Raw genomic sequence first — 25,507 nt, forward strand, 5'->3', positions numbered from 1 at the left:
AAGTTTACATACACTCAATTAGTATTTGGTAGCATTGCCTTTAAATTGTTTAACTTGGGTCAAACGTTTCGATTAGCCTTCCACAAAAATTTTGGCCCATTCCTCCTAACAGAGCTGGTGTAACTGAGTCAGGTTTGTAGGCCTCCTTGCTCGCACACGCTTTTTCAGTTCTGCCCACAAATTATCTATAGGATTGAGGTCAGGGCTTTGTGATGGCCACTCCAATACCTTGACTTTGTTGTCCTTAAGCCATTCTGCCACAACTTTGGAAGTATGCTTGGGGTCATTGTCCATTTGGAAGACCCATTTGCGACCAAGCTTTAACTTCCTGACTGATGTCTTGAGATGTTGCTTCAATATATCCACATACGTTTCCTTTCTCATGATGGAATATATTTTGTGAAGTGCACCAGTCCCTCCTGCAGCAAAGCACCCCCACAACATGATGCTGCCACCCCCGTGCTTCACAGTTGGGATGGTGTTCTTCAGCTTGCAAGCCTCCCCCTTTTTCCTCCAAACATAACAATGGTCATTATGGCCAAACAGTTTTATTTTTGTTTCATCAGACCAGAGGACATTTCTCCAAAAAGTACGATCTTTGTCCCCATGTGCAGTTGCAAACCATAGTCTGACTTTTTTTATGGCGGTTTTGGAGCAGTGGCTTCTTCCTTGCAGTGCGGTCTTTCAGGTTATGTCGATATAGGACTCGTTTTACTGTGGATACAGATACTTTTGTACCTGTTTCCTCCAGCATCTTCACAAGGTCCTTTGCTGTTGTTCTGGAATTTCTTAGCACTTTTCGCACCAAAGTACGTTAACCTCTAGGACACAGAACGCTTCTCCTTCCTGAGCGGTATGATGGCTGCGTGGTCCCATGGTGTTTATACTTGCGTACTATTGTTTGAACAGATAAACGTGGTACCTTCAGGCATTTGGAAATTGCTCCCAAGGATGAACCAGACTTGTGGAGGTCTACCATTTTTTTCTGAGGTCTTGGCTGATATCTTTTGATTTTCCCGTGATGTCAAGCAAAGAAGCACTGAGTTTGAAGGTAGGCTTTGAAATACATCCACTGGTACACCTCCAATTGACTCAAATGATGTCAATTAGCCTATCAGAAGCTTCTAAAGCCATGACATCATGTTCTGGAATTTTCCAAGCTGTTTAAAGGCACAGTCAACTTAGTGTATATAAACTTCTGACCCACTGGAATTGTGATACAGTGAATTATAAGTGAAATAATCTCTCTGTAAACAATTGTTGGAAAAATTACTTGTGTCATTTATTTATTTTACTGTTATTTTACCAGGTAAGTTGACTGAGAACACGTTCTCATTTGCAGCAACGACCTGGGGAATAGTTACAGGGGAGAGGAGGGGGATGAATGAGCCAATTGTAAACTGGGGATTATTAGGTGACCATGATGGTTTGAGGGCCAGATTGGGAATTTAGCCAGGACACCGGGGTTAACACCCCTACTCTTACGATAAGTGCCATGGGATCTTTAATGACCTCAGAGAGTCAGGACACCCGTTTAACGTCCCATCCGAAAGACGGCACCCTACACAGGGCAGTGTCCCCAATCACTGCCCTGGGGCATTGGGATATTTTTTAGACCAGAGGAAAGAGTGCCTCCTACTGGCCCTCCAACACCACTTCCAGCAGCATCTGGTCTCCCATCCAGGGCCTGACCAGGACCAACCCTGCTTAGCTTCAGAAGCAAGCCAGTAGTGGTATGTAGGGTGGTATGCTGACTTGCCATAACTATTGTTTGTTAACAAGAAATTTGTGTAGTGGTTGAAAAACGAGTTTTAATGACTCCAACCTAAGTGTATGTAAACTTCCGACTTCAACTGTATTTAATTCAAAGGTTTGAAATCTGGATAGCCTACAGTAGTTATGATTATGAATGTCTATGTTTGTTATGGTATCAGAACAGAACATGGCTTTTTCCCTCTCTTATTCCATGGCAGGTTTGAAGTGGTCCCTGTTGGTGTGACTTGTAGCGTCTGGTGTAGCGTCTGGTTATCTGTAGTCGCTCTTCTGTTGAGGGATTGCGAAGTGAGAGGTTTCACTCTCGCCAAAATCTGCACTGCAAATTGGCCAGTATTACCTAGTGTTGAGTTTTCAGTGTAACATTTCTAGTGTAGATTCAGGTGTTAAATTAACTCTGTAAGTGTTAAATTAACATTTGTTGGTGTAAAATAACCCCAGTGTTGGTGTTAATAACCAGTGTTAAACCAAAACCACGCCCATCATTATCATATTTCCTAGCCTAATCTATTGATTTTTAGAATTGTTTGTTTCAATATCTATGTTTTTGCATGTACATTGATTGATTCATTAATCTCATGCTATTCAAATATTAATAACATACATTTTTCTAAACTAATCCAATCTGTTACTTGGACTTTTGCACCTGTTACTGAAATGGTTGTTCCAGTTTAGGTCATTTCATATCGTAGTTGTCCCAGTCGGGCAGTCATTCTGAATGCAGTTTGTGGGTTATATAAAATTTGTAAAAACATGTTGGATATCCTCACTCTGGCTGGATTCTAGTGATGTTACATTTCATACCGGAGCTCCGAGGCATGTCTCGAAATCGCTAAGCAGCTAACTTCGAAGCAGTGTGCCGATGTGTGTATCACTTTATCAGAAGTACGTCATCAATGACATCCGAAGCTTAGTTTGATCACATGCTTTTTCAAACCGTGTGTTGGAAAATGCGAGATCCCACTGATTTTGGTGCTTTCTTCGATTCCAAGCTGCTTTCAAACACCGACACCTACTGGACACTGTACTTATAAGTCTAGTTAGGATTTTGTACAAACTGTTTCACCTGACCGGTAGTTTAGCAGATAGAGTAGGGAACTATGGAATATTCAGGTACGTGAGGGTGAATCCCATTAAAAATACACACTATTTAGATTTTTTTTAATGTGAAACCACACTTTCTGCACTGTTGTTGAAATAGTTAGTTTTATTTAGTATAGTATAAGCTTCTGTCTTAAGCATCCTAAATAATGCCATAGATTCCGTTTTTTAAAAAATAGTAAACTGGAAGGCGAAAAAGGGATGCATGATGTAAGATGCGAACCTGGTATTCCAACTGATTCTAGGCTACTTCAGATAATGGCTTACCGCTGCTCCATGGAGTTTTAATCAACAAATAAAAAGCTTCTATCTGGTATTCACACGCTGCTATTTATTGACCAGCAGATGTCACTATGGTAGATCTCTGGGGATGGTCATGGTTAATCGAATATCCGGATTTCCAAACAGACGTTAGTGTTTAAACACTTATAGGCTATTCATTTTTGGATATATTTTTTTAGGCCTATTTTTAATAACGAAAAAGCTTTGTTTAAATGAAATTGTCCATGTTATATCGTTACACAGAAGGATATACCATGACATTTTAAATGCTTAATTTAATAAAACAGCAAACTTTAGAATGTAGTGTTTATACGGCATATTAAGCTACTCTGCTTCAGATGTCACGTGTCTTTGACAGTCCATTGTGCACTGTAAGTGTAACCTACAGTTCTGAGGATGTTGATAATTGATTGTTTTAATGTTCAAGCTCATTTTCTCTCATGGGTTATGGGATGGGTTTTACATGAAAAGGCATTTTACTATCATAGAGCATTTAGCCCTCCGGTCAGACCTAACAGCGGTATGCTATTTTCACCTCTTCAAATAGGGATTAGCCTATAGGCGCACACCAACAGGGTCCAGAAGATCTAACACAGATCAATGCTAAACACTCAACAGAAAACATTTTTTTTTAAACAGAATCAGTTCTATGATGGCGAATATCAGACTCTTTCACTGTTGATGTTAGCCTAAGCTACTGTTAGCCAAATACTACTGGAATAGCACAATGTTGTGGCATTTTCCATTATTCTGATTGGGCAATAGAGTAGAGAATTGTAGTTATTTATTTTTAGACTAATCATTATATTTTTTGAATAGTGAAATCATTTCAAATGCCCATCCCTACTTCTGTTGTGCATCACCTTGCCTGTTTTTGAACAGCCATGTTTCGGAAAGAAACAGACACTATTGCCAGATCCTAATCCATTGCATGAGGCAAGGTATTGCATGAGGCAAGGTATTGCATGACAAATAAGAGATGGCTTTGAACAGTGATCACTAGCTAATCGTCTGAGGCCTGTGCTTAATAGCTTGGTTAACTTCTCTCCTGTTCCCCAAAAATTCAAAAATAAATAATAACTTGCATCCTTTTCCTCCTGACTAAGGCCAGGAGTTTTTTGTTGTTGTGATATTGGTGTTCAATGTGAGTAGTCTTTCTTCACCGAGAGTGTTAGTTAGTTAGCTCCATTGACCTGTGACATGGTGAGGTCCTTGTAGGGAAGTGAGGGGGATGCAAGGCAGGCTGTAGAGTGATGTGTCCCTCCACTCTGTGAGCCTCAGAGAGGCCTCACTGACTTATTGAGGACACACTGTGGGACAGCTGTGAGGCAGACCACACTCAGTCTGTGTTTATGTGTATATTTTACAACTCAGTGTAGATGTGTGTCTACAGTGTAGATGTGCATGGGAATGTGTATTTTGTAACGGTTGTGTGCGTCTGTGTGCAGGTTGTGAAGATGTGGAGCTGGGTTTTCCCCCTGGCGTTCCTGCTGTCCTCAGTGCACCAGGCTGAAGCCCAAGGTAAATTGACCCCCCTGCCTACAGTAAAACTCTGCACTAATTCTCTCTACTTGCATCATCATACTAGCCTACTCTAGCCCACGACTCCCAGAGCTAAGATACAGAGACTCACTAATGCATATCTCCTCAGGCAGGTGTAATAATGTTGGACCAGCAGACATAGTGTTCCTGATAGATGGCTCGTCCAGTATCGGCAGGGCCAACTTCCTGCAGGTCAAGGGCTTCATGGCCGGTATTGTCAAGCCCTTCACCAGCTCCGTGGGCCAATCAGGGATCCGCTTCGGCGCTGTACAGTACAGCGACACCTCAAGGTCAGACACTGAGAGTTTTGTCTGTTATGTTTGTTTCTAGTGACAATATCAATCTATAACACCTTACTCTCTGTTTTTGTCTCTTCCTCTCTTTCTTTCTTACTGCCATAATAATAGTGTATGGTTTTTCCCAGGTAATGAAGTTGTTTATTGTTGTGTGTTTTGTCCCGTTCAGAGTGGAGTTCACCTTCACCACGTACCTGAATGGCACAGAGCTGGTCAGCGCTGTGGAAAACCTCAACTATAAGGGAGGCAACACTCGCACCGGTGCTGGCCTCAAATTTGTCGCTGACAACTTCTTCAACCCCACTTCCATCCGGAATGTCTCAAAGGTTTGAGGGGGGATAGAGTGGGCTGAAAGACAGACTATATTTTGTCCTGTGACAGACCATGACATATTTCTCCCTCTCCCTCTCCCTCTCCCTCTCCCTCTCCCTCTCCCTCTCCCTCTCCCTCTCCCTCTCCCTCTCCCTCTCTCATATATATGCAGGTCTGTATACTGATCACAGATGGGAAGTCTCAAGACAGTGTAAGGGACCCAGCTCAGAAGCTGCGGAGTCTGGGAGTGGAGATGATTGCAGTGGGTAGGTTTGGGAAGACATTCAAAATCAGTTTATTTGTCACATGCACAGGATACAGCAGGTGTAAACAGTACAGTGAAATGCTTACTTGCAAGCGCTTCTCAACAGTGTAGTAGAAATATCAATATGAAAATATCAAAGTCAGATGACAAAATCAAAATATTAACAAGAAGTATAGAAGATCACTAGAAGTAGGCGAATAGAAGGTCTGTGCAGGTATATAGCTAGGTTGAACTGTTCTGCAGTCTTATGGCCTGGAGGTAGAACCTGTTGGTCCGAGACCTGATGTTCCGACACCATCTGCCAAATGCCAAATTGACTCATTAAACCCGACCACAAGCCTCAGGCTGTATATCTTGATAGTTTGGGTGTGTACAGTATTTAACTGGTTGTTTTTGTTTCTGTCAGGTATAAAGAGTGCAGACCAGACTGAGTTGGCTCTGATAGCCACTCCTCCTCAGAGAGACTACACATTCTTTGTGGGGGACTTTAAGTTGCTTAACACACTGCTCTCCCTGGTGGGCCCGCGTGTTTGTTCCAGCTCTGGTGGAGTGTACGCTAGCGATGGTAAACACACACAGCTCAGTACAATACATTACAGTCTATTACACTATAAACATCCCCTCTCTATATTTATCTCCCTTTCATTGTCTTACCTCTCCTCCACTCTACCTCTCTCTTTCTCTCTTTTTCCTTGCAGATGCCTTCTCCGGTCCCTCTAACCTCCAGTTCTCAAGCCAGACCTCTGATTCGCTCAGGTTCCGGTGGACTCCCGCAGGGGGGCCTGTGACTGGCTATGTGGTGCAGTACACGCCCCTCTCTGGCCTTGGCCAGCCAATCACAGCGGAGCTGCGTCAGGTGGGCATTGCTGGTTGGGTGGTGTTCATTCCTGACTCAGGGGATGGGCAGCAGCTCATACAGTAGATGTGACCCAGATTCTAATGGCTCATTGCAGTTCTGGGAGTGGGTGCAGCCAGGGAGCCTGATTACATGGCAGACAGACAGAGAGAGAGGGATTGGGTTGAGTAGGAACATGTTTCAATGGGTGGATCTGGAGTTGAATTGAATTTCTGTGTCTGTGCAGATTAAACATTGGCAGGAAAACAGTGAAATTCCCCCTCTGTGACTGTGTGTGTGTGTTGGCAATCATGACTAGGGTTGCAAAGCTACTGGTAATTTACCAAAGTTATCAGAATCCTCTGTAATTCTGGTAATTAACAGGTCATCTATGGTAATGTTGGTCATTTATACAATAATTACCTTTTTTTTATTCATATATAGCATTCATTTGTTATACTGTATCTGTGTCCATATGGTTCATGCGTTTCTAGTGGATAGACCATATGATCCATGAGTTTCTAGTGGATAGAACATATGGTCCATGAGTTTCTAGTGGATAGACCATATGGTCCATGAGTTTCTAGTGGATAGACCATATGGTCCATGAGTTTCTAGTGGATAGACCATATGATCCATGAGTTTCTAGTGGATAGACCATATGGTCCATGAGTTTCTAGTGGATAGACCATATGGTCCATGAGTTTCTAGTGGATAGACCATATGATCCATGAGTTTCTAGTGGATAGACCATATGGTCCATGAGTTTCTAGTGGATAGACCATATGGTCCATGAGTTTCTAGTGGATAGACCATATGGTCTATGAGTTTCTAGTGGATAGACCATATGATCCATGAGTTTCTAGTGGATAGACCATATGGTCCATGAGTTTCTAGTGGATAGACCATATGGTCTATGAGTTTCTAGTGGATAGACCATATGGTCCATGCGTTTCTAGTGGATAGACCATATGGTCTATGAGTTTCTAGTGGATAGACCATATGGTCCATGAGTTTCTAGTGGATAGACCATATGATCCATGAGTTTCTAGTGGATAGACCATATGGTCCATGCGTTTCTAGTGGATAGACCATATGGTCTATGAGTTTCTAGTGGATAGACCATATGGTCCATGAGTTTCTAGTGGATAGACCATATGATCCATGAGTTTCTAGTGGATAGACCATATGATCCATGAGTTTCTAGTGGATAGACCATATGATCCATGAGTTTCTAGTGGATAGACCATATGGTCCATGAGTTTCTAGTGGATAGACCATATTGTCCATGAGTTTCTAGTGGATAGACCATATGGTCTATGAGTTTCTAGTGGATAGACCATATGATCCATGAGTTTCTAGTGGATAGACCATATGATCCATGAGTTTCTAGTGGATAGACCATATGGTCCATGAGTTTCTAGTGGATAGACCATATGGTCCATGAGTTTCTAGTGGATAGACCATATGGTTCAAGAGAAAATTGCCTAATTAATAAAAAAAGCATCTAATCAACAATTGCATTATTTTCAATTAACTCTGCAACTCTTCCAACTTTGACTTTTTTCACAACTGCCACCAGTTTGGTGCCAAAACATTTACAACAACAAAGAGATATTGACATACAGTAGTAAAATAAATAAATAGATTTCATACTAAAACCCTCAGATTGAACACCAAAGGTATTCACTAAGTTGATGGTTTATATTTAGTATAATGTTTTATAGCTTTGTCATTCTTTTCTTTTTTAAATTATATTATTTTAATATTTTATATATTTGATGTGTTGAGGCCACACAGAGGGCCAGAGATAATTACACTTTTGATAATCTGAAGAACCCAAAAAGGCTACTAGATGTCTTGTGATAAATACATAAAATCCTTTAAAGTTACCAAAATTCTGGTAGTTTACTAGTAAACTTAGAATGTTTCAAGTAATATACCCTGCCTTTGAAACCCTACTCATGACCATAATGAGGAATGACATAGATTAAAGGAAACATTCTCCCCTGTCAAAGGCTTTGACAAAACCTGTTGCTATGTTATTACATTGAAGACCCATTTGCAGCAGTAGCTTTGTATGTCAGCTTACATGTATATATATATATGTCAGGGGTGCACAAGTGCAATCCTCAAGTTCTGCAATCCTGCTGCCTTTCCTTTTTTTGTGATCCTATTTGTCTAGAAAGTGCACACACGCCTAGTTTTTCAGGTAGAAACCAGTCTCTTATCAAAAATCAGATGACGCTGCAGCCCCTCAGGGGAGCAGAACTGAGCACCTCTTGTTCTAACCCCTCCTTCTCCCCCCTGCAGGAGACAGTGTCTGCAAGTCAGAGGAGCTTCGTGGCTAGAGAGCTGAAGTCAGGGACAGACTACCTGGTGACGGTCATCGCCCAGTATCCCAACAGTGTGGGAGAGCCTGTATCCGCCAAGGCAAGAACCAGTGAGTTCACAGAGAGAGGGTGGGACAGAGGCAGCAGAGGGAGGGAAGGGGGAGGGGAGAAGCTGAGATAATTAGAAACCAATGCATGAATCAATGAGTACACACAGAAAGATGCAGGGAGGAAGAGGGGCGGTGAAGCCTGGAGGAGAGAAGGAGAGTGTAAAATGTCAATGCATTTCAATTACATTTGACAAACGGGTGTGGAAGGGGAGGATATGGGGATGACAGGAAGGAGCAAGACCACTTTATAAATGGAGCTTTATCTTTACTTTCAATATATGTATATTTTAGACGAGTTCTGAATACCATACCAACACAGTCTTTCTTACCTCTCAATGACATGTCATATAATCTCCTCTCTCCACATCTGTCTTTCTTTAGGCACTAACAAGTTCTCTCCCGTTTCTCTTCAATGTGTCACTCTCCAATGTGAAGCCAAACCATCCTCGTAGAACACACGTATGTCTCATCTGCCTCTCCACCCCTCGTTTCTCAGACTCGCTACCGGGGGTGTCTGGTCTTCGTCTGGTCCAGGCTGGTTTCTTCTCCCTCTCCCTGACCTGGGACGCTCCCACCTCACAGTTCCAGGGCTACCGACTCACCTATGGACCCCGAGGTGAGACACGTGCACGCATGTACAAACACACACACTCATGCTCACACTCACTCACACAGACACACACACACATTCCTAAACACCTATACACCGGCTACTGCTCAGTCACGCATACTCTCATTCTTTGTGACAACTGCTGATGTAAACATGGCTTTATAACATACATTTGATTGATTGTTCACAGATGAAGGAGAAATACATGCTTTCATGTTAACTGACGTTACAAAACACTAAACTCCTTACATCTTGTCTTTGCAGGTGAGAGTGTAACAGACACAGAAAGGGGGGAGAGAGGGAGGGATGGGGATAAAAACCTACATGTGGCAAGTTGAGAAATGTAAATCTGAGTGTAGTTTTAAGGACAGCAGGGTAGTATGCAGTACTATGGTGAGATACGACGTCTCACCTTATACCGCCCTCCGTCGCTCCCTGCCTGGCAACGAAGAGTTTTATTACCCAATCACTACCACAAATATCACATACACTTTTACAGATAGTTTTACAGAGACGTTAAAAACTATGCAGGAGAGACATAGGGAAACTTCAGGTGTGTAGTACGGATTGAATGTGGCTGCAATTCTATACAGGGAAAGGGTGTGTTATGTCAGATAGATCTATTTATGGGGTGTGTTGAGGTGCGTGGTGTGACGTGCCCCAGAGGAACTACCACCATACGCACACACCATAACTCAGCGAGGCAGCTCCATCCCTGAGTCAGGGTGTGGCAGGAGTACCAGTCTCACATGGAGAACCTTTAGGAGGACAGACTGGCACTCTTGTGTGTTTGTTTTAAATTAGGTCAGTGTGTATTCTTTAAGGGTGCTACACACAATATCCATAATATATCTGCAGTAGTAGTGAAATGATAGTGTTTCATAATATTTCCCCCCCCAAAAAAATATTTTGGGCACATGCAAAATCGCATTCTAAAATGCAGAATTTCTATTTTACAACAAAAGGCTTCTGTTGTCAAAAAGGGAAATCTGTTTAGAATTTGTGACTGTGTCATTTAGTGGAAACGGCCAATGTAAACATCGCTCTGTCATTTCCTGGTTGCTAAAATTCTACACTTTTCGCACAATTTCAGAAAACAAGCACTGAATAGTGTAGGAAATCATTCATTGTACCATCTAAATCGCTGTGAAATATATTTTCAATCATAAAAAACATGTTTTTATAGCCGTTTGAAGCCGGTGTGCCAAAACTGAAAGTAAACGGCTCAAGCGCGAGTCTTCTCCATGTTACCTAGGGTTTTTACCAACAAGGAATTCAGCAGGAGAATTTCTGCCCCTATTCATTTTCAACAAGGGCATGCAGAGAAATTGTGAGTGGCGAGAACCCTGCTAGCGCCAGAAAAAATTGAGCTCTTCACTAGTTTATGAACATTTCAAGCGAAGCGTTGTCAAGAGGAGGCACCGACTCTGGTTTTATGAGTTAAAGGAGCAGACATTGAAATGGGTTTAGAATATTTATGGGAAAAATTGAATGGATGCAAGAAGGATTCAGGAGGGGATGAGAACGGGCTGGATGAAGCCCAAGGCAGGTGGACATCATCACGCCATGGGAGTTAGGTTGCTGTGGTGATGGCAACCCCCCCAGGAAGAACCGAAGAGACACTTGATAAGGCTAGTACCACACAGTGACGTAGAACACTGCACAACACAGAGGAGGAATCTTAGTTTGGTCAGGTTTAAGTCGGGTGGCAGTGGTGATTACGGAGAGTGAGGACAGGTGCGGAGGCTGATTAGCAATTAGTTGCAGCTGATGATGTTTAGGAGCTGCGGTCACGTCAACTAGTTAAAAAGTTGCAACAGGCGTGGAAGCTGATTGGCAGTTAGTAGCAGCTGGTGTTTGTTGAGTTAGTAAGGGGCTGCGTTGAGGGCAACTAGTCAAAGTGTTGCATTCAATTGTGGTCCTTTCTCCTGATTTTATGTTAATTCTTAACCCCATCAAAACTCACCTTTACAGGGAAATGGGATGCGGTAAGGCGGGAGATTTGTTTTGAATGCAGCCTAGTACTGTTGTAATTCACCTAGTTTTCACATGGGGGAGCCATTCTTTGAGTAGGAGCAAGCAACTGCAGGCCCTAATTCATGCACCCAGTACACCCACACCCACAGAGACATTTTGATGTGTCTTGTTACAAATACAAGATACTCTAAAGACCAATGTATCAAACTAAAATACAGGTATTTTGTCTTTTCTAAGTACAAAATACATTTGCAAGGACTACAACAACATTCTCAGTAATGGTAACAAAAAACATTCCACTTGCTATGACTGTGATATGTGGTTGTTTATCTACTTTAGTTGAATGCAGTATGCACTGACTGTAAGTCGCTCTGGATAAGAGTGTCTGCTAAATGACCAAGCATGCTTTGCAAGTGTTCATTTTTACATTTACATTTTGATCAGTTAGCAGACAGTCTTATCACACCATAGTGTCATCAGACTTCTGATACTAATGCAGGGTGAAAGGGGTCACAAAATTGTGAACTGTTATAAAAAATGTTATAGAAGAAGTATTTTGTCAATGAAATACATATGACAAAATTCTCTAAAGTAATTGAAATACATATTTTCCTCTCACTAACAGAAATACTGCCAATCTCTACACACACACACACACACACACACACACACACACACACACACACACACACACACACACACACACACACACACACACACACACACACACCCCTTGTATGCCTTGTCTGTGGTAGGATGAAGATCTGTGCCCATTTCGCCAGGCAACACATTCCTCTCAGGCTGGCGCATTGCCTTGGCAACAGCCTGAAAGTGGAGCTGGGTGGGGCTGGGGTTGCCTCAGACTGCAGGTCAGACAGACAGACATACTGAGAGGCAGGCAGGCACACACACACACACACAAACAGTTCTCCAGACTGCTCTTGATCTTCCTCATATTATACACATACACTACAAGCACAAACATGTGCATTTAAAGATGTGTATTGTCAGCTGTGTATTTACTTGCCTGTTGCCTGCTCTAACCCTTGTGAATGGCTGGCTGTGATTGATTGACAGGTCAGCCCAAGGCCCAGCTATTGGAGCAGTCTCTGGCTGCAGACTCTACTTCTGTCACCCTGGAGAGGCTACTGCCCGACACAGAGTACGTCCTCACCCTCTACCCGCTGTTCCCCCGAAACTCTGCCTCCCCCGCCACCCTCACGTCACGGACATGTAAGTACACCACACCCTCTCTCCCATTACCCTCAGTCAGTACTGCATGATGCATCATATCATCTTCTGTTTTAAGTGCACTTCACATTATTGGTGTATTTGTATTTGTTATGGATCCCCATTGTTATGGATCCCTACTCTTCCTGGGGTCCAGCAAAACTAAGGCAATTTAGTTTATACAATTTTTAAAACATTACAATACATTCACAGATTTTACAACACACTGTGTGCCCTCAGGCCCCTACTCCACCACTAGCACATATCTACAGTACTAAATCCATGTGTATGTATAGTGCATATGTTATTGTGTGTGTGTATGTGTGTGTGTGTGTGTGTGTGTCTGTGCCAATGTTTGTGTTGCTTCACAGTCCCCGCTGTTCCATAAGGTGTTTTTTTGTCTTATTTTGTAAATATCATTTTACGGCTTGCGTTAGTTACTTGATGTGGAATAAAGTTCCATGTAGTCATAGCTCTATGTAGTACTGTGCACCTCCCATAGTCTGTTCTGGACTTGGGGACTGTGAAGAGACCTCTTGTGGCATGTCTTGTGGGGTATGCATGAGTGTCTGAGCTGTGTGCCAGTAGTTTAGACAGACAGCTCGGTGCATTCAACAGCATTCACCTCTCACAAATACAAGCAGTGATGAAGTCAATCTCTCCTCCAATTTGAGCCAGGAAAGATTGACATGCATATTATTAATATTAGCTCTCTGTGTACATCCAAGGGCTAGCCGTGCTGCCATGTTCTGAGCCAATTGCAATTTTCCTAAGTCTTTTTTGTGGCACCTGACCACACGACTGAACAGTAGTCAAGGTGCGACAAAACTTGGGCCTATAGGACCTGCCTTGTTGATAGTGTTGTTAAGAAGGCCGAGCATTGCTTTATTATCAACAGACTTCTCCCCATCTTAGCTACTGTTCTATTAATATGTTTTGACCATGACAGTTTACAATCTATGGTTACTCCAAGCAGTTTAGTCATCTCAACTTGCTCAATTTCCACATTATTTATTTCAAGATTTAGTTGAGGTTTAGGGTTTAGTGAGTGTTTTGTTCCAAATACAATGTTTTAGTTTTACTAATATATAGGGCTAACTTATTCCTTGCCACCCACTCTGAAACTAACAGCAGCTCTTTGTTGAGTGTTGCAGTCATTTCAGTCGCTGTAGTAGCTGATGTGTATAGTGTTGAGTCATCCGCATACTTAGACACACTGGCTTTACTCAAAGTCAGTGTCATGTCGTTAGTAAAAATTGAAAAAAACAAGTGGCCTAAACAGCTACCTAAACAGCTAACAGCTAATTCCTGATTCTAATTGGATTATATTTGAGAGGCTTCCATTAAAGAACACCCTCTGTGTTTTGTTAGACAGGTAACTCTTTATCCATATAATAGCAGGGGGTGTAAAGCCATGACACATACATTTTTCCAGCAGCAGACTATGATCGATAATGTCAAAAGCTGCACTGAAGTCTAACAAGACAGTCCCCACAATCATTTTATGATCAATTTCTCTCAGCCAATCATCAGTCATTTGTGTGTGCTGTGTGCTGTGCTTCCCTATAAGCATGCTGAAATTCTGTTGTCAATTTGTTTCCTGTGAAATAGCATTGTATCTGGTCAAACACAGTTTGAGCCATTGTTGTGAGACATTGTTTGTCAATGGAAGAGGAGAACAGAAGTTCTACAGTTGTCATGCTCCTGAGCCTGACCTCACAGCAAGCACAGTGCCGTGTGGCAGTCGTGGGAAGGCTCCATTAAGAGGAAATCATTTGGAACTGTTTTTGGATGGATGGATTTCATGCCATGTAAACCATACCGATTTGCCTCATGCATTTGTGACTTTATGTGAATCATAGGTGGAAAGGTAACAGTGATCAGAAAGGTTGTCATCGCCAGATAGGGAGCTTTGCACGTCTTTCTCCGACACTATTCTTTCAAATCGTTAGAACGTCATACTGCCATCTGGTGGTGACTATTTGCGCTGCAGTAAACATAAAAAGTCTGAAGCTCTTATATAATGTTAATCTGTGCCCTATTTCAGTATGTGCGCTGTGTTTAGCACTATTTTTGTGTGTGTTTGCGTGTGCGTGTTATGTCTGTCTTGCAGTGCGTCTAGAAGCGGCCCAGCAGCTGTCAGTGGATACTGTGTCAGAGCGTAGTGTCCGGGTGTTGTGGAGAGGAGTGGGTGGAGCCAGGGCCTACAGACTGGTCTGGGGACCATTCACCGGTAAGGAGAGAGACAGTGACCATTGACAGCAGATTATGTGCCAGTATACCCATGCACCAATCAATATAGACGTACCTTATTAACATGTATATTTACACAGAAGGGTTGTTCTTCAGAAATCTATAGTGACACAGAATGGAATTTATGAGAGAATCAGCAAGGCTGTTAATACTTTGTATAGTGAGCAGTCAGTGACACAATTTATATGTGCACAACAACTGTCCTTGTCCTTTTCTTTCACCCCTCCATACCTTCCTCTATCTTCTCTCCTCTGCTCTCCTCCCCCACCCATCTCTCATCTCCCCCCTCTCTCCTCTCCCCCATCTCTCCCCCACCCCCTCTCCTCTCCCCCCACCCCACCCCCTATCCTCTCCCCACCCCCTCTCTCCTCTCCCCCCACCTACCCATCTCTCCTCTCCCCCCACCCCCCTCTCCTCCTCCCACTCATCTCTCTCCTCGCCCCCCACCCACCTCTCCTTCCCCCCACCCCTCTCTCCTTCCCCCACCCCTCTCTCCTTTTCTTTCCCCCCACCCTCCTCTCCCCCCACCCATCTCTCCTGTCTCCTCTCCGCCCATCCCTCTATCCTCTCCCCCTGCCTCTGTCTCTCCCAGGTCGTGATGTGGAATCTGTGGAGGTGGCTGGTGACAGTGAGACTCACACCCTGTTGAACCTGCAGCCAGACACTGAGTACATTGTCACTGTCATCGCTCTCTACGAAGGCAACACAGAGGGTCCTGGTGCTACCACCAGGTTCAAGATAGGTATAGAGCTATACACACACCCATGTATGCATGGCAGACACGCATACACACACACACACACACACACACCACGCATACACAACACACACACACACGATTCAGTAACTTCCTAAGCACTTTACAAAGTTAAGCAAATTTGGAGAGATCACTGAAACACAAACAGATTTCCCTCTCCTCCTCTCTCGCTCTCATTCTATTTTCCTCTCGTTCTATTTTCCTCTCGTTCTATTTTCCTCTCGTTGTATTTTCCTCTCAGTCTATTTTCCTCTCGCTCTATTTTCCTCCCGCTCTATTTTCCTCCCGCTCTATTTTCCTCCCGTTCTATTTTCCTCTCGTTCTATTTTCCTCTCGCTCTATTTTCCTCTCGCTCTATTTTCCTCTCGCTCTATTTTCCTCTCGTTCTATTTTCCTCTCGTTCTATTTTCCTCTCGTTCTATTTTCCTCTCGTTCTATTTTCCTCTCGTTCTATTTTCCTCTCGCTCTATTTTCCTCTCGTTCTATTTTCCTCTCGCTCTATTTTCCTCTCGCTCTATTTTCCTCTCGTTCTATTTTCCTCTCGCTCTATTTTCCTCTCGCTCTATTTTCCTCCCGTTCTATTTTCCTCTCGTTCTATTTTCCTCTCACTCTATTTTCCTCTCAGTCTTTGTTCCAGTAACTTCCACTTGTGGTTCATTTTAGCCAGTGAAAGAATGCCTTTATGAAAGACTCTTTCTGCTGCGTCCAACAGACCGTAGTGTAAAGGAGGATAATAGAGGCAGTAGAAAATAGAGGAAATAGAGGAAGAGAGATAACAATATTATTCTGCTTACTAAATATTTACAGTTTATCCTTTTTTGGAAGTTAAATTTGTTGCACACATGCAGACTGTGCAGAAAACACACACACAAACACACACACATACCGCTTCCGGTGTATGACACATTTTTGAGGGATGTCTTCACTTAACAGGGGATTTGTGTTGTTTGAGTTAAAGCTGAGTCATCATCATGTTTATTGGTCTGGATTGAAATCAGGGAGGGGGGTAGCATACTGTAGTTATTTAAAACAGAATACCTCCTAATGCTCCTTCCTCTCTGGGATCTTTGATCTCAAATGGAAGGGGAAACACACAATGTTTGTGCAGCTAAGAGTTGTTCTAAACAAGTATACCGGCAGTCCAACTAAGATGCATTATGAATTGAAATCCCCTCTAATAGCTGATTATAAACTGGGTGGTTCGAGCCCTGAATGCTGATTGGCTGAAAGCCATGGTATATCAGCTTTACCATGGGTATTACGAAACATTTATTTTTATTGTTCTAAATACGTTGGTAACCAGTTTATAATAGCAAGGCACTTGGGCTTTTGCGGTAAGAACAACCCTTAGCTGTGGTATATTGGCCATATACCACACCCCCTTGTGCCTTCTTGCTTAAATATCTCCTTGTTGGTTCTATTTTTCTGTGCTCCGTTTTATTTACTTATCAAATAAGGAACACTCAAAATGTGCACTTATAAATCCTAACAATTTTTATCAAAATACAGCTGTAGACAGAAGTCAAAGATCAAACATCACACATACAACTGATGTCTCTTCTGAGTTCTGCCCCATAGGAAAAGTACCAAGTTATTTTATTAAGCCCGAAGTCCAGCCCTAGTGATGTTACTGCATACGTCATTACCTGCTACTCATCCGACCAAGCCCATGCATACACAGCTATACAAACTTGCAAGAGAGAAACAATAGTTTCAGTGTTTTCTAAGGCCTCAGCAGTAACTGTCCACTCCCCCAAGTTGATTTATAGAAGTATGTCTGACTAGCCTCTTATCTCTTTTACTCCCCTGCAGGGCTCTATGTTTATCTTCGAAGTGCTTTTTCACAGACCCCATGCAATAATTAACACATTTCTCAGACAATTTCATTATAAGATGCAGATACTTAGAAAAGACTATGGAACAATTTTAAAACCTTATAATGAATATATATATTCTTAATCAGTAGTCTAGGACCCTATAAATGTGGAGGAGGGGTCCCATAGCCCCTCCCCTTCTATTAATACAACACAAGCATAGTCAATCATTATAATACATCAAACATTTGGTGCAGCCCCTATCATGACCCCAATTTGACCCCATCACATCATTTTTAAGAGGTTCTGGCATACCATGATATATCAGTTGATAAGACCCATGGTTGTGTTGTCTCTGTTCCCCCCATGCAGAGCGTCTGGAGCAGCAGGTGCTGAGGGCAGCCACCACCGGGCCCTCCTCCATCCGCCTCACCTGGAACTTCATCCAGTCTGCCAGGGGATACCGCCTGGAGTGGAGGCAGGGAGAAGGTCAGACACACACACACACACACACACACTCATGCTTGCATACACACGTAAGGACACACACACACACACGTACACCACACGAGTGTGCACACACACGTACACTCACACATACAAGCAAAAGATTCATGTACTTTCAAACCCCTCAACATTGAGTACACCGATCCACGCACACAAACATAGATGTACCCTCGCTGACTTACTGTCAACGTCAAACTGCCTTACTGTAGTCTCTCTCTCCTCAGGTGGCAGAATGCAGAGTCAGTCGTTCTCCAGGAACACCACTATTTATGATCTGTCAGGGCTGCAGCCCAGCACTGAGTATGTCATCACCTTGTTCACCCTGTATGAGGGACGAGAAGAGGCCACCCCCGTCTCCACCTCTCCCACAGGTCAGGGATAGGCGCAGGCGCACCCGCTTTGTTTTAGCCTCTTTGTATTTTATATTTACTTCTATATTTCACTTATTATTTGTATCTTATTTGTTTCACCATTTTACTGACTTTCCTCCCCCCTCATGTGTACAGTGGAACAGCCGGTGGGGAGGGTGTCCAACCTGCGAGTGGTAGAGTACCTGGGCAGCACTGTGCGACTGGGATGGACAGGGGTTGCCGGGGCAACGCAGTACCGTATCCTCATGGTCAACACTGAAGGTAAGGGCACATCTCAAATGACGCCCTATTCCCTCCCTATATAGTGCACTACTTTAGACCGGGAGCCACATATGTTTTAACACTCTGTACTTACAGCGCAAACAGAGGAAACCCGCAGTATCCCTGGAAGCCAGACGACCCTTGACCTTAAGGGTCTGACGGAGGGCGTATCTTATGGGGTCAGCGTGACAGCTGTGGTGGGAGACAGCGAGGGGGACCCAGTCACTGTCTACATCAAAGCAGGTGAGACACACACACACACACACACACACACACACACACACACACACACACACACACACACACACACACACACACACACACACACACACACACACACACACACACACACACACACACACACACACACACACACACACACACACACACACACACACACACACACACTGATTGTATGCTAGTGCGTGCTCCAGCCTGTGAGAGAGAGGATGTGGATGGATTGAATGCGTGCAGATCTTGGCTCAGGGTTGCAGTGTGTTTGCCAGTTTGGTAAACAGTGTTGTACTGTGGCTGTGTGATGAATGGCTGCCAGCTGATTGTCAATGTGAATAGGTGGTGAATAGTGATACTGAGGGGAGGTGAGCTGAGGCAAGCACAGACAGATAAAAGAAGAGGGCCGTGTTTAGTAGACACGAAATGGCAAAATGTTTTGAAATGGGAAATGTAAATTTGATATTGAACATGGGAAGTAGTTTGGTGGTGCACTGGACTGCAATGTTCTTATTGATGTGTGATTTCAGAACAAGCATTGGAGAGAGTGACTAACCTGCGTGTGACAAACACCAATGGTCGGCGACTCCGAATCGCCTGGACAGGTGTTTCCGGTGCGACAGGGTACAGGGTCACTTGGAGACAAGGCAACAGTAAGTGTCAGCTGAATTATGCTTGGAATGATTTTGTGATAAACTAGTCCTTAGAAATACAATGTTGTGATAAAATAATTATATCAGCAGTCCCTATTTATGTATGTACACTGCTCAAAAAAATAGAGGGAACACTTAAACAACACAATGTAACTCCAAGTCAATCACACTTCTGTGAAATCAAACTGTCCACTTAGGAAGCAACACTGATTGACAATAAATTTCACATGCTGTTGTGCAAATGGAATAGACAAAAAGTGGAAATTATAGGCAATTAGCAAGACACCCCCCAAAACAGGAGTGATTCTGCAGGTGGTGACCACAGACCACTTCTCAGTTCCTATGCTTCCTGGCTGATGTTTTGGTCACTTTTGAAAGCTGGCGGTGCTCTCACTCTAGTGGTAGCATGAGACGGAGTCTACAACCCACACAAGTGGCTCAGGTAGTGCAGTTCATTCAGGATGCCACATCAATGCGAACTGTGGCAAAAAGGTTTGCTGTGTCTGTCAGCATAGTGTCCAGAGCATGCAGGCGCTACCAGGAGACAGGCCAGTACATCAGGAGACGTGGAGGAGGCCGTAGGAGGGCAACAACCCAGCAGCAGGACCGCTACCTCCGCCTTTGTGCAAGGAGGTGCACTGCCAGAGCCCTGCAAAATGACCTCCAGCAGGCCACAAATGTGCATGTGTCTGCTCAAACGGTCAGAAACAGACTCCATGAGGGTGGTATGAGGGCCCGACGTCCACAGGTGGGGGTTGTGCTTACAGCCCAACACCGTGCAGGACGTTTGGCATTTGCCAGAGAACACCAAGATTGGCAAATTCGCCACTGGCGCCCTGTGCTCTTCACAGATGAAAGCAGGTTCACACTGAGCACATGAGCACATGTGACAGACGTGACAGAGTCTGGAGACGCCGTGGAGAACGTTCTGCTGCCTGCAACATCCTCCAGCATGACCGGTTTGGCAGTGGGTCAGTCATGGTGTGGGGTGGCATTTCTTTGTGGGGCCGCACAGCCCTCCATGTGCTCGCCAGAGGTAGCCTGACTGCCATTAGGTACCGAGATGAGATCCTCAGAGCCCTTATGAGACCATATGAGCAGACACAGGCACATTTGTGGCCTGCTGGAGGTCATTTTGCAGGGCTCTGGCAGTGCTCCTCCTTGCACAAAGGCGGAGGTAGCGGTCCTGCTGCTGGGTTGTTGCCCTCCTACGGCCTCCTCCACGTCTCCTGATGTACTGGCCTGTCTCCTGGTAGCGCCTGCATGCTCTGGACACTACGCTGACAGACACAGCAAACCTTTTTGCCACAGTTCGCATTGATGTAGCATCCTGGATGAACTGCACTACCTGAGCCACTTGTGTGGGTTGTAGACTCCGTCTCATGCTACCACTAGAGTGAGAGCACCGCCAGCATTCAAAAGTGACCAAAACATCAGCCAGGAAGCATAGGAACTGAGAAGTGGTCTGTGGTCACCACCTGCAGAATCACTCCTGTTTTGGGGGGTGTCTTGCTAATTGCCTATAATTTCCACCTTTTGTCTATTCCATTTGCACAACAGCATGTGAAATTTATTGTCAATCAGTGTTGCTTCCTAAGTGGACAGTTTGATTTCACAGAAGTGTGATTGACTTGGAGTTACATTGTGTTGTTTAAGTGTTCCCTTTATTTTTTTGAGCAGTGTATATGTTACTGTCTCTCACCTTCTCTTTTAGATGCAGAGCAGTCCCAGTGTGTGTCTTTAACAGTGTGTATCTCTCCTAGATGCGGAGCAGTCCCGTGTTCTGGGGCCAGAGGCCTCGTCCTATACGGTGGAGGGGCTGCAGCCAGACACAGCTGTGGTCCTGGGCGTGGCGGCTGTGATTGATCAACGTATCGGGGAGGTAGTCACCCTCTCGGCCAGGACCAATGGCAACAACGGCTCAAGCACGGTTAGCGGCCTGCGTATCATTGATGTCACCTCTCAGAGGATACGCATCACATGGTCACCAGTTTCCAGGGCAACTGGCTACAAGATTACCTGGCGCAGTGGAAATGGTAGGCGTGGTTAATATAAGTGAGATGGGTGTTATCTGACGTATAAATTACATTCCTAAGGATCCTTAACTTAGGTCTCAAAGCACATTAAGGCTCAAAGAACACATTGTTTTGGGATTGTCTAGTAGTTGCTGTAGTCTAGTAATAAATTAATAGCAATTCCCAGTAGCGCTTACCTCTTTGCCTGACCCATAGAGAACGATAGAGGCCTCTAGTGGCCAAAAGGCTGTTTTAGCATTGCCAGAGCCATTGAGGGCTTACACCATTTTAATGTAGTCAACTGGGTGTGACTTACAACTTTATTGGCTGATGACCCTGTTGGAGTCATGTTCAAGTAGGTCATCAGGAGGGATCAGCCAATTATAAAGAAATGTACTACTTCAAAATGGAGATTGCCTCAATGGCGCTGCCTGTGCGCTCCCAGACGGCATAATTGGAACTAAACTCAGCAAAAAAGAAACATCCCTTTTTCAGGACCCTGTCTTTCAAAGCTAATTCGTAAAAATCGAAATAACTTCACAGATCTTCAGTGTAAAGGGTTTAAACACTGTTTCCCATGCTTGTTCAATGAACCATAAACAATTAATGAACATGCGCCTGTGGAACGGTCGTTAAAACACTAACAGCTTACAGACGGTAGGCAATTAAGGTCACAGTTATGACAACTTAAGACACTAAAGAGGCCTTTCTACTGACTCTGAAAAACACCAAAAGAAAGATTCCCAGGGTCCCTGCTCATCTGCGTGAACGTGCCTTAGGCGTGCTGCAAGGAGGGATGAGGACTGCAGATGTGGCCAGAGCAATAAATTGCCATGTCCGTACTGTGAGACGCCTAAGACAGCGCTACAGGGAGACAGGACGGACAGCTGATCGTCCCCGCAGTGGCAGACCACGTGTAACAACACCTGCACAGGATCGGTACATCTGAACATCACATCTCTGGGACAGGTACAGAATGGCAACAACAACTGCTCGAGTTACACCTGGAACGCACAATCCCTCCATCAGTGCTCAGACTGTCCGCAATAGGCTGAGAGAAGCTGGACTGAGGGCTTGTAGGCCTGTTGTAAGGCAGGTCCTCACCAGACATCACAGGCAACAACGTCGCCTATGGGCACAAACCCACCGTCGCTGGACCAGACAGGACTGGCAAAAAGTGCTCTTCACTGACGAGTCGTGGTTTTGTCTCACTAGGGGTGATGGTCGGATTGGCGTTTATCGTCGAAGGAATGAACGTTACACCGAGGCCTGCACTCTGGAGCGAGATCGATTTGGAGGTAGAGGGTCCGTCATGGTCTGGGGCGGTGTGTTACAGCATCATCGGACTGAGCTTGTTGTCATTGCAGGCAATCTCAACGCTGTGCGTTACAGGGAAGACATCCTCCTCCCTCATGTGGTACCCTTCCTGCAGGCCCATCCTGACATGACCCTCCAGCATGACAATGCCACCAGCCATACTGCTCATTCTGTGCGGAATTTCCTGCAAGACAGGAATGTCAGTGTTCTGTCATGGCCAGCGAAGAGCCCGGATCTCAATCCCATTGAGCACGTCTGGGACCTGTTGGATCAGAGGGTGAGGGCTAGGGCCATTCCCCCAGAAATGTCTGGGAACTTGCAGGTGCCTTGGTGGAAGAGTGGGGTAACATCTCACAGGAAGAACTGGCAAATCTGGTGCAGTACATGAGGAGGAGATGCACTGCAGTACTTAATGCATCTGTTGGCCACACCAGATACTGTTACTTTTGTTCACTGACACATTATTCCATTTCTGTTAGTCACATGTCTGTGGAACTTGTTCAGTTTGTCTCAGTTGTTGAATGTTGTTATGTTCATACAAATATTTACGTTAAGTTTGCTGAAAATAAACACAGTTGACAGTGAGAGGACGTTTCTTTTTTTTGCTGCATTTATATAGGAAGCTTTCTCTATCATTCTTTATGGCCTGACCCCATCTGTCCACAGGAGTGGAGTCCTCCCGTACGGTGGCCGCTGATGTCACTTCCTTCACCATCGACAGCCTTCAGGAAGACTCCTCCTACCGGGTCTCAGTCTCCTCACTGATTGGGTCTCGGGAAGGATACCCCACCTCCCTGAACACCAGAACAGGTACTCTATCACTCCATTACCAAATTGACCCCAAACCCCTTCTCTTCTTGATAACCCCTACTAGATTTGAATGAGTTGGTTAACTGTCAACAATATGGTAACAGCTTCACTTAGCCCTCACTTAGTAAATTTAAAGATTGATTGAATTAAATGAGTGCTATCCTATAGAACAGTGCTTGTAAATTGGTGACTGACCTCTTCTACTTCTCTGTCCTCAAGAGTCAGACCAGGTGGTGGTGGGAACAGTGACTTCACTCAAAGCCCAAGAGTCCCGCGGTGAGGTCGTAAGAGTAACATGGGTGGGCGTGCAGGGAGCAACAGCCTATCGTGTGGCCTGGAAGCGAATTGACGGTGAGAGATTTGATTCGCTTTACTGTTTTGAAATGTGAATGATATTCCCATGATGTTTCATGATTAAATAGTGTACTATCCATAGCTCATTTTAATATAGGAATTACCTCTATTCACACCAGCCACACTTAACATATATACACTGCTCAAAAATATAAAGGGAACACTAAAATAACACATCCAAGATCTGAATGAATTAAATATTCTTATTAAATCGTTTTTTCTTTACATAGTTGAATGTGCTGACAACAAAATCACACAAAAATGATCAATGGAAATCAAATTTATCAACCCATGGAGGTCTGGATTTGGAGTCACACTCAAAATTAAAGTGGAAAACCACACTACAGGCTGATCCAACTTTGATGTAATGTCCTTAAAACAAGTCAAAATGAGGCTCAGTAGTGTGTGTGGCCTCCACGTGCCTGTATGACCTCCCTACAACGCCTGGGCATGCTCCTGATGAGGTGGCGGATGGTCTCCTGAGGGATCTCCTCCCAGACCTGAACTAAAGCATCCGCCAACTCCTGGACAGTCTGTGGTGCAACGTGGCGTTGGTGGATGGAGCGAGACATGATGTCCCAGATGTGCTCAATTGGATTCAGGTCTGGGGAACGGGCGGGCCAGTCCATAGCATCAATGCCTTCCTCTTGCAGGAACTGCTGACACACTCCAGCCACATGAGGGCTAGCATTGTGTTGCATTAGGAGGAACCCAGGGCCAACCGCACCAGCATATGGTCTCACAAGGGGTCTCATCTCGGTACCTAATGGCAGTCAGGCTCCCTCTGGCGAGCACATGGAGGGCTGTGCTGCCCCCCAAAGAAATGCCACCCCACACCATGACTGACCCACCGCCAAACCAGTCATGCTGGAGGATGTTGCAGGCAGCAGAACGTTCTCCACGGCGTCTCCAGACTCTGTCACGTCTGTCACATGTGCTCAGTCTGAACCTGCTTTCATCTGTGAAGAGCACAGGGCGCCAGTGGCAAATTTGCCAATCTTGGTGTTCTCTGGCAAATGCCAAACGTCCTGCACAGTGTTGGGCTGTAAGCACAATCCCCACCTGTGGACGTCGGGCCCTCATACCACCCTCATGGAGTCTGTTTCTGATCGTTTGAGCAGACACATGCACATTTGTGGCCTGCTGGAGGTAATTTTGCAGGGCTCTGGCAGTGCTCCTCCTGCTCCTGCTTGCACAAAGGCGGAGGTAGCGGTCCTGCTGCTGGGTTGTTGCCCTCCTACGGCCTCCTCCACGTCTCCTGATGTACTGGCCTGTCTCCTGGTAGCGTCTCCATGCTCTGGACACTACGCTGACAGACACAGCAAACCTTCTTGCCACAGCTCGCATTGATGTGCCATCCTGGATGAGCTGCCCACCCTTTGCCACTTGTGTGGGTTGCAGACTCCGTCTCATGCTACCACTAGAGTGAAAGCACCGCCAGCATTCATAAGTGACCAAAACATCAGCCAGGAAGCATAGGAACTGAGAAGTGGTCTGT

General features: G+C 44.7%; 1 protein-coding gene across 1 annotated transcript in view; it reads left to right on the forward strand.

Moving 5' to 3' along the window:
* Positions 1-25,507, forward strand: part of LOC129847491 (collagen alpha-1(VII) chain-like) — a 113,093-nt gene that overhangs the window by 15,008 nt on the left and 72,578 nt on the right. The window contains exons 2-20 of the mRNA XM_055915292.1: positions 4,605-4,677; positions 4,808-4,988; positions 5,164-5,320; positions 5,479-5,572; positions 5,978-6,136; positions 6,270-6,427; positions 8,720-8,849; positions 9,346-9,465; positions 12,514-12,669; positions 14,780-14,899; positions 15,512-15,661; positions 17,863-17,979; positions 18,222-18,368; positions 18,504-18,629; positions 18,726-18,872; positions 19,391-19,513; positions 21,277-21,549; positions 23,512-23,655; positions 23,875-24,006. Coding sequence (XP_055771267.1) covers positions 4,614-4,677; positions 4,808-4,988; positions 5,164-5,320; positions 5,479-5,572; positions 5,978-6,136; positions 6,270-6,427; positions 8,720-8,849; positions 9,346-9,465; positions 12,514-12,669; positions 14,780-14,899; positions 15,512-15,661; positions 17,863-17,979; positions 18,222-18,368; positions 18,504-18,629; positions 18,726-18,872; positions 19,391-19,513; positions 21,277-21,549; positions 23,512-23,655; positions 23,875-24,006 — 2,698 coding nt within the window. The 5' untranslated portion in view covers positions 4,605-4,613. The remainder of the gene's footprint in view (positions 1-4,604; positions 4,678-4,807; positions 4,989-5,163; positions 5,321-5,478; positions 5,573-5,977; positions 6,137-6,269; positions 6,428-8,719; positions 8,850-9,345; positions 9,466-12,513; positions 12,670-14,779; positions 14,900-15,511; positions 15,662-17,862; positions 17,980-18,221; positions 18,369-18,503; positions 18,630-18,725; positions 18,873-19,390; positions 19,514-21,276; positions 21,550-23,511; positions 23,656-23,874; positions 24,007-25,507) is intronic.

The sequence above is a fragment of the Salvelinus fontinalis genome, chromosome 3 (assembly GCF_029448725.1).
Source record: "Salvelinus fontinalis isolate EN_2023a chromosome 3, ASM2944872v1, whole genome shotgun sequence".
In the NCBI taxonomy this organism is placed as follows: Eukaryota; Metazoa; Chordata; class Actinopteri; order Salmoniformes; family Salmonidae; genus Salvelinus; species Salvelinus fontinalis.